Source organism: Alosa alosa, chromosome 6 (genome assembly GCF_017589495.1).
Source record: "Alosa alosa isolate M-15738 ecotype Scorff River chromosome 6, AALO_Geno_1.1, whole genome shotgun sequence".
Taxonomy (NCBI): domain Eukaryota; kingdom Metazoa; phylum Chordata; class Actinopteri; order Clupeiformes; family Clupeidae; genus Alosa; species Alosa alosa.
The window spans coordinates 2874351-2886070 of record NC_063194.1 but is presented as its reverse complement, the minus strand read 5'-3'; the positions used below and the strand labels follow the sequence as shown (position 1 = coordinate 2886070).

At 41.6% G+C, this 11720-nt stretch overlaps 1 protein-coding gene across 1 annotated transcript; it reads right to left on the bottom strand.

Moving 5' to 3' along the window:
* Window positions 1-2284: 2284 nt before the first annotated feature.
* LOC125296414 (kinetochore-associated protein DSN1 homolog) lies at window positions 2285-7443 on the bottom strand. The gene is made up of 11 exons (XM_048246323.1): window positions 7311-7443; window positions 6962-6998; window positions 5718-5997; window positions 5511-5584; window positions 5328-5400; window positions 5109-5199; window positions 4950-5000; window positions 4036-4107; window positions 3804-3945; window positions 3583-3670; window positions 2285-2898 (listed from the first exon to the last, which is right to left on the bottom strand). The coding sequence occupies exons 1-11, from the start codon at window positions 7346-7348 to the stop codon at window positions 2819-2821; spliced, it is 1026 nt and encodes a 341-aa protein (XP_048102280.1). The 5' UTR covers window positions 7349-7443; the 3' UTR covers window positions 2285-2818.
* Between the last annotated feature and the right edge of the window lie 4277 nt (window positions 7444-11720).

Below are 11720 nucleotides of genomic sequence, written 5' to 3'. Positions count from 1 at the left end.
GTCTTCAGTTCTTCACATGTATTTTTTCATAGCATGCAAGGCCTACGTTTTTATAGGATATGGTTAGACAAATACTTAACAGTGACCAAATTATACGTCAGTCCACTTTTGCCTGTGAGAACTATATGCAACTTAACTGCAGAGCTGAAGCTGTCAAGCAAATTATCCAGCCCTGTGATTGGGGATCACTCATTCTCAATTTTGGTACCCACAATAAAGTGTGAAAACTGCAACCTGGCTATTGAATTTTTCTCATGTTTACATTTCTCCTAAACTGAAAACTGTTGTGGTGATTTCATATACACACTCAAACACAGCGGATTAATTTCCATGTATGTCTAATGTCACTATAATGGAACAAGGTCATCCACAATCCCCAAATCAGAATAGCCTAACCACATTAGCCTTTTATTATTTTCAGGACACGTTTCACATTAGGACTACATTTGCATTCAGGCAAGCACTCATTTCAAATCACTAAATTCACCCAACAGTCCTTTAAATCTTTTAAATGTTCAAAAATCGTAATTTGACGTAAATGCCAAACATTTTGGCCAAGGGCATTTCAAAGTTTCTAAGATAAAAAAGAAACATGCAGGACTTGTAGCCTAAACCTATTGTAGGCGCACAGATTAAAAATAAGAGGTTGTTCGGTTTTTTTTTTTTTCTGCAGACGTGGACGATTCCGCGTGGTACTTCATCACTGAGATGAGTGAAACGCTCCTGTCTGACGTATGGCTCGCTGAATGCACGGTAGGACGAGGCAGGCTGGTGCGTCCCGCAGCCGTGAGATGATGGGTTTGTAGGAAGGGGAGTGGGACAAAACTGGCCGAGGTTTATGCTGACGCTCGGCACATCCCTCCAGCACAATCTGCGACTAATCAATCTGAAGTGAAAGTAAGAGTATAGGGGATGCGAGCCTTGGACTGAAGTCATTACCACTGCTCCAAGATAAACTGTGGGACCTGCAGGGCATTCACGTTATACAGGTAGTCTAGTCTACGCTTCCCCCTCTCCCTAACCCTGACCATACAGTAGGCTAGAAGTCACAACTTTTCCATCATGTCGTCCCCTGCTTTCATCTGGTTTGAGGTCAAAAGGTGCTTAAGATCAACCAAAATTGTATTGTGCATCAGGTGAAATTTAAATGTGAATGTGGCTGTAAGCCTTATAGCCTACACATGACCACCATTGTGCCTTCTAATGTTGTATGGTCATTCTTATAATAAAAAAGAAATCATGGCAAACATGTTTTAACCAAAACGTTTTTCTTTAGGGGTCTCGAGTGCATACCCATTCTAGGTTGTTTAAAGGCAGATGCATTTTCTCAGCCCACAAGCTCTGCCTCATTTTCATCTAAATAAGAATCGATCCCCCTTGCCTTGCACCACCCCCGGAGCCTCCATTGCTAAAGACTTAACCCCACTTTTCTCCCACACCACCTCAATCTCATTCTCACCACACTCTAATTCACCCCATATCAAATATATAGACACACAATTTAACTTGGTTATTTATGATGCCTATCACAACAAAATGATTGAGACAGAGTTCCCAAAATATCCTGATTCCTACGCATATTTCACCTTCAGACTTATTTCACCTAGTCACACAAGACTATTAAGTCACTCCTTTGCTTTTTTTCTTGTAATCTTCAATACATTGCATAATTGCTGGTACCTTATCTGCATGCAATTACCAGTATTACATTCTGCAAGATACTGCAGACACATACTATACTAATACACACCCCAGTGCATCTCTGAGACATAGATAAGAGGTGATCGGATATAGCACCAGGGTGAAACAGAGAGCAGTACCCCAGGATAAAGAGTAGATCAGAGAGAGAGAGAGAGAGAGAGAGAGAGAGAGAGAGAGAGAGAGAGAGAGAGAGAGAGAGAGAGAGAGAGAGAGAGAGAATGAATGTGAATCACTGGCACAATGTCAGAGCTTCGTTCTGCCTCGGTGCCTCGGCAATCCAGGGAAAAGAGGAGGAGAGAGGGGAAGAGGCAGTGGGGGAGGGGCAGGCCCCTGTGAATGGTCAGGGGACACACGAGAGGGGGGTGGGTGTGGAGGATGCAGTGCTGGAAAAGGACACCCGGTGCTCGCTGAACAGGGAGCTCTGGAGTAGAGTAAAAAAACATGCAACATGCAAGATATACAATCGCTGCTGTAGAACACCTAAGAGAAGCTGTTGACACAAGGTTCACACCTTGTTTCCCACACATTCCAAATGGCAACAACTTTGAAACACCAATTGAAACATTTTTAAGAGGTCTCATGATTTTCAATCTTTGAGAATACACTCAATCTTCTCACTTTTAATATTTTCGTAGAGACAACTGTATTGGTGTGATGTGGTTTTATAGGAAAACAGGCACTTTGCACATTCAATGAAGCATTTACAAAGTATGCCAGCACGTGTCTGAACATTAAGAAAACACAGGACTGTAGTGCCATCTAGTGGACACTGATTGATATTTCACTAATGCCAGTATTTTATAGACATTAACAATGTTGCAAAACGCAGTGACTTTTTGCTGTAACTTTTGTCAAACCAGCACATCTTTTCTTTACAAACATGAATATTTTAAAAAGTGCAGTTAAACAAAGTCACTGATATTAAGACATTTGAATTCAATGACATTTAAGCACAGATGAATGAGACAACTCCAAGTATTGCCTTGGTAAGAAGCCTGATATTTACACCATACAAATACATGCTTGTGTGTATGTACATAAATACTCAAGGTTAACTGAGCACACTGATGACAGGTATTCCTGTTGTGTCCAGGTCCAGCATTCAAAGTCTGAAACATTAAGATGACGTGCTAGCCACAGGTCCTTTAAGAAGGTTTCTGACAGGACAAGGCAGATCCTGGAATCCAGCCTCATCAGCTGGGGGGGAAAAACAACACAATTACTGATCTTTTTCCAAGACAAGCAATCCTCACAGTAAAGCTGCACAATCAATCCACTTTTACTCGAAACTCGAACAGATGCAATAAGCTAATCATAAAGGCTGCAATTAACTGATGGTGCTCATCTAGTCTAGGATTTTTCTATTCATGTAATCCTCCTTGTGTGACAGACAGTGTTAATCAGCCAATAGGAAGTGGCCCAATTTATGAATACATTTAGAATATTAAACTGAAGCTTGACTTTCAAAATGATGAAATTGCAATAGCAATCACTAAGGAGAATCGCAATTAGACATTTTCCCCAAATAGTGTAGACCTGTCTCAGAAGCAATGGCTATTAGATTGTTTATAATTACATTATTTTGCAGACCAATTAAAACCACCACCACAACCTTACGATCAACAAAGAAGGGTCAATGTACTTGTACAACTTTCTGCATTAGAGTAGAAAGTTCCAAATCGACAGTATTGTATTTATTCTGTAACTGACCCCTTTGCTGTGCATTATTCTTAGAAAGAGAGTCATTACTGTCGTTACATTAATACTATTACAGAGCTTGAACTATGGGGTATTTGCTCCAATAGAACCTTGTCCTTTTAGTGGGATTTAAGTGTTACCAGGATAAACAAGAGATTTAATTTTACCCTCTTGGAAACTTACCAAGTTTGCTGCTTATCTCCTTTACGAGTAGCTCACACTGTTCCTGGAAAGACAGCAGTTCCTTAAACAGTTTACACTGGGCGTCCAGCTGAGGGGGAAAAAATACAATTTGAGTCCGTTACAAAACAATAACAACGTAACAGCCATCATGAGAAGGTTACGGCACAGGCACTGTTTAGGGATACCCTGTGGCAACGATTACAAATGATTTAGGTCTTTACCACCAGTTCCACAGTGTGGAGACGCTGCTGTTGTCTGGAGAGGATGTTGCAGTAGTCTGGTTTACATTGAATCAGTGCACTCTGTGAGGACTGGGCCATGCGGCTGGGGTCTAACGGCAAACGCTCGCCCTTCTCTATTAGCCTGTGTTATGAACAGCACAGCAGTGGGTGAGACTCATACTTGTTCAGGGACTAAGGCAAGAACAATGATTGTTTGAAAGTGTTTACTCACTTTGCCAGCTCTTCAGCTTTTGACTGATGCTTTTCAAGGAGAGAGTCCCACAATGCACTTTCTGTTTCCAACCTGAAGCACAAAAGGTAATATCATAATACTCAAAATAATGCATTAAAGGGGTGGTTCAGGATTTTGGACATAGGACCTCATTTCCAAGTAAGCAAGTGTGATATTTATCACTGGAGACCGTTTTCAACACGTTTCATCCAGTCCTTCTAATTGCAGAGTTCGCAGGTGCTAGGCTAGCGCAAGTCAACGGTATGTGTTAGCCCTGCCACTAAAAACAGTCTTACCCACTCCAAAGTACATCCGAGGCAAATTCCAGACAATCGATGTAAATGTCTGTGTTGATAGAATAGTGTAAGAAATACAACTACCCTCGCATCGCGTTGCAATAGCTATACTTTGTTCCCTGAAGTTGGTAGTAGTCATTTAAGCAAATCAGCGGCGGACTGATATTACCAAGGCTACTACTAGGTATCCCCATTGGAGTGTGCTTTACTGTTTACTTTTCGCCGCAGTACTACTAACCGGAGCAAGTATAATTCCGCCGCTGCTAAGAAACTAGTCCCTCAAAATGTAATGCAATCGTTGAAATGCAAGGATAGAATAATGTTAGAAATAAAACTATTACAGACTAACTAACACAGACATTTACATTGATAGTCTGGCGTTATAATTTATTTGCCTCGGGTGTACTTTGGAGTGGGTAAGACTGTTTTTAGTGGCAGGCTAACACATACCGTTGACTTGCGCTAGCCTAGCACCTGCGAACTCTCACACTTGCTTACTTGGAAATTAGGTCCTTTGTCCAAAATCCCAAACCACCCCTTTAAGCTCAAATTAACAGAAGATGTTTAGTTTCAAAACCATTTATTCTCCAAAGACAAGCCTATCCAAATTAAAATTACCTGGTGATAGCATTCCTGGACAGCGCCAAGGCTCTCTCAATATTAGGGTCACTATGGATACAATGGGAGCACAGGGAGAAAATGAAAAAGGCATAAAGCTATTACAAGATCATATTGTGAAAATAATACTCTCCTTCATTGTAATATCCACAGAATTACCTTTTGGTATTTTTTTTTCTTTTTTCTTCTAGCTGGCTTTGTTCGCGTATTTGTTTCGCCACACAGGCCCAGCCATTCTTTAAGGACTCCACTGAATATCAAGAAAGCAAGGTATGTGCAAAACTCCAAGTCCAACCAACAGCTTCCAATGACATTTAAAATTCTCGTGGCATGTTTACTTGTAAGATATTGAATAAGAGCCAAAGTGTCCCAACCTACCTTGTGTTTGGAACTTTTCTACATCAGCACCTGGCAAAGTGACAAGGGTCTTCTGAAGCTTCTCCACAGCCATCTAAAGATACAAAGTCCACGTTGGTTACTCAATTAACCCCTTCCTGCCCTTGAACACAACTCACATATCAGCTTTGTAAAAATGTTGCTTGCTAAAGAGGGGAGTCTCACATTCATAGCAGCTTCCATTAATTTTTCAAGCCTCTCCTCGTCTGGTAAGGATGGACTTATAGATTTACACAAGTCTACAAGGGAAGAGGCATGGGAAATTCAGGCAGAAAGAAAATAACAACGGTAATAAGATATTACTTTATAATCATTAAGCCCAATAGTCCAAAACACTGGATACAAATATCACATAAAACAAAGGAAGCTCACTTTGAATGGCACCAGAAAATAAAGGCAGGGAGCGTCTGCTTCGTGTTGACCTCCTCCAAGATTTCCTTTTTGAGCGAGGACTCAGTTCGGAACCTTCCTTGGTTTTAGTAATTGTGTCTTCTGGCAAAGGAACCTTTGGTTCTTCTAAATCATCGTCTACCCCTGACACTAAGGACTCTTTAGAGGGTGATGCTGAACGAGAAGATTTCTTAGGTGGCTCAGAGCTGGGATCATCACAAAGACTTCTTTTGGTTGCCTTGGAGTTTTCTTCTGACTCCACCTGGAATAGAAAATAAAGATTCAGTAATCAAATCAGTAAAGGTAATAATATAAGTAATAATAGCATTAGGGTGTGCCAACCTAGATTTCTAAGTTACTTTAATAGATCAAAGAAAACAAACAAGCAAATTACAAAAAACGCACCTTTTCCTAGGTTGTTGCTAAAGTCTTGGGAAGTCAGTGTATTTGACTACAATACTGACTACGTTTCCATACACACCATATTCCGGTTTTATTGGGAATAATGACAATATTCAGACTGCGCACGAGTCATGTAAACACCTTATTCCAGATGACATAACCCGAATAATAAAGGTCATATTCGGAATACTAAAAACCTCTTTTAAAACACATTAGTCGGAAAATAGCCCTTTCGGAATATAAAATTCCATCTGCGCATGTTCGTGCAAGGAATTTTGGTAGCTTGCTTTGATGCCCTGACACTTTGCAAACACAGCGAAAAGTGTGGAAAAGTTTGCACTTTTTGAGTGAAGACTAGGTCAATGTATGTATTAAACCCTGAAAGACGCCGGTTTTTCGCGCACTGCTGACAGATGAAGAACCGGTGAAACCCCCTGAATCAAAGCGGCCTAAAATAAGGCTAAAATGCAAAACAATAGCGGCTCTAATTTGGCCAAATGCACTTATTTTGTGGCCATGAATGAAATTCAAGGACAGAGACCATATTCCGTTTCTGCTTCACATGGAAACTTCTTATTCTGAATGTGGTCAAAATGATCCCACACTGAATATTGCCATAATCAGAATATGGTCCTTAATAGGAATATGGTGTGCATGGAAACATACTCATCGTCTCTCTAACGTTAATGCTCAGGTGATGATTATTGACATGATAATGTCCTAAACAATGCATTAATATCACTGCCTATTACTGCTATCATAATAACAGTATTAGATGCAAACAGTTTACTCTGTAAAAGATAAGTAGCACTATGTTAACTCACCTCGTTTTGGGTCTGGCCATGGTTCTCATTTCTGAGGCTATATGAGAAAGAAAAGTTTAGTCAACATAAATGGCTGCAACATTTTTGACAACTAATATTAACATTTAACTTGATCGCTAACTGTCACTTTCGAGATATGAGAGGTTTGCCACAGCAACAGTTTGCATCATTGTTGTCGGCCTAGAACTTGATGTTATGGCTAACTTTAGCTATCTACGTTAGCTAACGTTAGATGAAGAAGTGTTCGCTCCCAGAAAAGCAAAACAGCCAAAGACCGTAGTCATCATAGGATTCTGAAAACCCCATCCTCCTTGACCTGTATTTTTTAAAGGTTAATCGTAAAACAAACCTTCTATCGGCAGACTTTTCCTGAACCTGCTCCGCCATTTTAATGCTTAGTCCTTCAAATTTATCCCGCGCTGCGACGACAACAAACTACCTCGTCATTCCAATGTATGCTGGGAAATGAAGTCGCATCTCTCTCACACACACACGCACACACACACACTGTTGACGTTGCCTTTGTTTTCTCTATAACTCTGGGAGCGACAACAGGGCTCATTCTTTTCGGGTCAATCTTTGCATTCTTTCAAATGACCTTTTGCCTAGATTTTAGGTGAATTGTCATAGAATGACGCTGAGGTATTGCAATAAAATGTACATGAAAAGCAAGTAGCACCACACCCAGTGTTCTATAATATATAATCTATCAGTCTGATGTTCTATCAGTCTGTTGTGGCCAGCGCCCTCTTCTATGCAGTGGTATGCTGGGGAGGAAGCACAAAGAAGAAGGATGCTGGGCGACTTGACAGGCTGGTAAGGAAGGCTGGCTCTGTAGTGGGGGCTGAACTGGAGTGCATCACTTCAATATCTGACAAAAGGACCCTAAACAAACTGATCAACATCTTGGACAATGAATGTCATCCGCTCTACAGCACTATCAAAAACCAAAAGAGCTTGATCAGCTGGAGACTTCGCTCACTGCCATGCACAACTGAAAGGATGAGGAAGTAATTTGTTCCTAGGGCCATTGAACTGTTCAATGCCTCACTAAAGGGAAGAGGAGAGATAGACTTCTCTGCTTAGTCTGTCTGCCACGCCACCCTCTCCATGTTTGAGAACTGACTGCCCACTACTGTTTTACTACTGTTTTACTAATGTACACAGCCTAATGTTTTCACTACTGTTTTACTGCTACACTGTTTTTCATGCTATATTAGCACACATGATCAATGGCTGCGGTCAGGCTTCTGCTACAATACTGAATGAATGAATGGCTATAACCCTATTACCTAAACCTGTTCTTGCACTGAAATAGTTTTTTATTTTACCTTGTCTACATTATACTTTACTCTCCTATTTGTCCATACTATTTATGCTGGTCTCTAGACCTTACTCTTGCACTGTTGCACTGTTGGACTACTTTTTGCACCTTCACCATGACACTCACTCTCTTGAGCACCTTGCCATGCACACATAACTAAGGACTATGGTTGGACTACTGTTTGCACCTTCACCATGACACTCACTCCCTTTAGCACCTTACCAGTCCCGGCCCTGTCACTACAAGCGTCTTATGCTTGATCACCCTCAAGCACATTGGACTTTCTTAATTTAATTTATATAGTGTATTTAGTATTTAGTTTTGTTAGTTTTCTTATCTCTCTTATCTTCTACTGTCTTTATTGTACAGTGGAGTTTAGTTATATGTTTATACTTATACTTATGTTTACCATTTCTGCTTCAAGTGCATGTTGTGTGTGATGTCTGTTTACCATTTATGCAACAAGTGCATGTTGTGTGAGATGTCTGTATGCTACTGAGACCCTTGAATTTCCCCTTGGGGATCAATAAAGTATATATCTATCTATCATTCATTACAAACCACAACACAACACTGAGTGGTAGGCCTATTTGCGATCTGTGTTATCATACACATATGATCTGCGCAATTATTTTTTTAGTTTTGTTTTTAGTACAGCGGCTAAGGCCAGATTTTTACCTGAATCGTTCAGTTTTTGCAGAAAGCACGAAACTTGGTACATATATATAGTGTATAGTACCCCTAGTGATCAAAAATCAAAATGGACCCCAACACATAGCGCCCCCTAGTGGCCCCTATCTTGACTTCAAATATGGCCACCAAAATATACCCTTTTTTCTACATTTATAATGCTATGCTGCTTTTAACACATAATATGATGTGTCTATAGCCATCTTTCACCATTATGAAATACATAATGAGACAATCATGCATAATTAAAGTGGCAGACACGTTGGAAGTAGCCATTCTGACACTGAGTCAAAAACTGGGGTGCGTTTAGTCAAAGTCCTTTTAGGCAAGTCCCTCCACTCGGCGGCCATATCGCAACGCTTTTTGGGCACTCATCGGGCATCCTATTCGGCAGAAATGCGCGTGCGCAAGGCTTCACAACACCAATCTTGCTCTAGTGGCGAGTTCACAACACATAATTGGCACAATGTCTTCACAACACACCATATGATTGGCTCAATGTATTCACATCACACCACATGATTGGCTCAATGTATTCACATGTCCACTTTTTGCAGAGGAAGGGGTGGGATATGCATAGACAACGGCGTTACAAACAAACCCCATGCATTTCTATGGAGAATTTTTTGAGTGCTGTGTCTCCTCATTAGAAAGTCTCTGGTTTAGTCTATGTGTGAAGTTTCGACTGTGTGACTAAACACTGCACTTGCCTGGGCTCAATCCTTTTAATTTGCCCCCCTAGAGGCTGGCATGCTAGCAAGGAGGCTAAAACCCATGGATGCTAGCGTCTGTCAACTCTCTTAAAGAAACATATGCTGCCTTTTGGGAAATTAGCTATTTTGTCTTCTATCCTAGAGTTAGATAAATTAGTACATACACCCAGTTAGAGTTAGATAATGAGTACATAACCCAGTCCAACACATCCTGTACAGCCTAATTCAATTGAGGTAGGTGGGGCCAATTAGCATATGCTAAAGTTTTTTTTAAGGCTTATAGTGATTGTTTTATTGTAGTTTAACATTTTGCATCCCATAAAATGATTAAGTCTGTCAATGAAGCTAACTTAAATACGTAATACCTTATGAGTTTAGCTCCCTCCTGACATATTAGGGCTCATGCTAGTCAGTGAACCAGCACTTTTAGGACACTGGCTAGTGCGTTCAGCGCCCAGTCCTTGGGTGTGCTTTGGTGGAAACACCAAAAGCTCAAGACAGGTAAAGTTTAGTATCGTCTGCATAGCAGTGATAATCAAATTAATGGGAGGGAATGGTCTCACCCAAGGAAGTGTGTAAATAGAGAAAAGTAGGGGCCCTAATACTGATCCCTGAGGCACACCTGTGGTGAGGTCATGTGCCCTTTAAGGTAGGATTTAAACCAGTCAAGGGCTTTCCTAGACATCCCAGTTCAGATAGTGTAGAAAGGAGAAGGTCATGGTTAACAGTGTAGAAGGCTGCAGATAAGTCTAGTAGAATGAATACTATTGACTTAGCAACTTAGATGAGGACTTAGCTACTCTCAATGCTTCGGTCACCAACAGAAAAGTAGTTTCAGTAGAATGACTCTTGAAAACAGACTGCATAGGGTCTAGCAGGTTGTTCTGAAGTCCAAGACTTGCTTGAAGACCACTTTCTCCAAAAACTTTGACAAGAAAGGAAGAAGGGAGATAGGTCTGTAAAAACAGGAATGGTTTTAGAGGTGGTGGCAAAGTATACATTTTCCATCTTTATCCTCCTTGACTGATTTTTCACTAGTTTCACATTTTGCTAGGGTCAGTGTCACTACTGGTAGCATAAGCCAGAACCTGGAGCCTATGTTGCACAGGTACGTTCCATTGCCAGAAGGATTGCTGTGTCTCCAGTTGCAGTCTCAAGAGCATGTAGGAGATTCCAGGAGACAGTTGCTCTAGCTGGGCAGGATGGTAGAGGGTCCTTAACCCAGCAGCAGCACCAGTATCTGCTCCTTTGTGCAACAACAAACAGTAGGAGCCCTGCCAGAGCCCTACAAAATGACCTCCTCCAGGCCGCTGTTGTGAATGTCTCTGACCACACTGTCAGACTTCATGAAGGTGGCCTGAGGGCCTGATGGCCTCTGGAAGGACCTATGCTCACTGCCCAGCACCATGCAGCTCAACTGGCATTTGCAGACGCCCTGTGCTTTTCACAAATGGGACCAGGTTCACCCTGAGCACATGTGACGTCTGAAGATGTCTTGGATAATGTAATGCTGATTGCAATATCATTCAGCATGACTGGTTTGGTGGTGGGCCAGTGATGGTCTAGGGAGGGATATCCTTGGAAGGACGCACACACATTTATGGGCAAGACAACTGCTCCCTCACTGCTCTTAGGTATCAGGATGAAAACTTCAGACCCATTGTCTGACCCTGTAATGGTGCAGTGGGCCCTTTCCTCCTGGTGCACAACAATGGCTGGACACATGTAGCGAGAAGGTGCAGGCAGTTCCTGGAGTATGAAGGCATTGATACCATTGACTGTCCCCCCACACTCCCCCGACTTAAATACAATTGAACACCTCTGGGACATTATATTTTGGTCCATCCAACATTGCCAGGTTGCACCACTGACTGTCACGGAGCTCAGTGATGGCCATGTCCACATCTGGGAGCAGATCCCCCAGGACACCATCCGCCGTTTCATTAGGAGCATGCCCCGATGCCATCAAGCATGTCGGGGCAATACGAACTACTGAGTACCATCATGAGTTGCTGCACTGAAATTCAAGCAA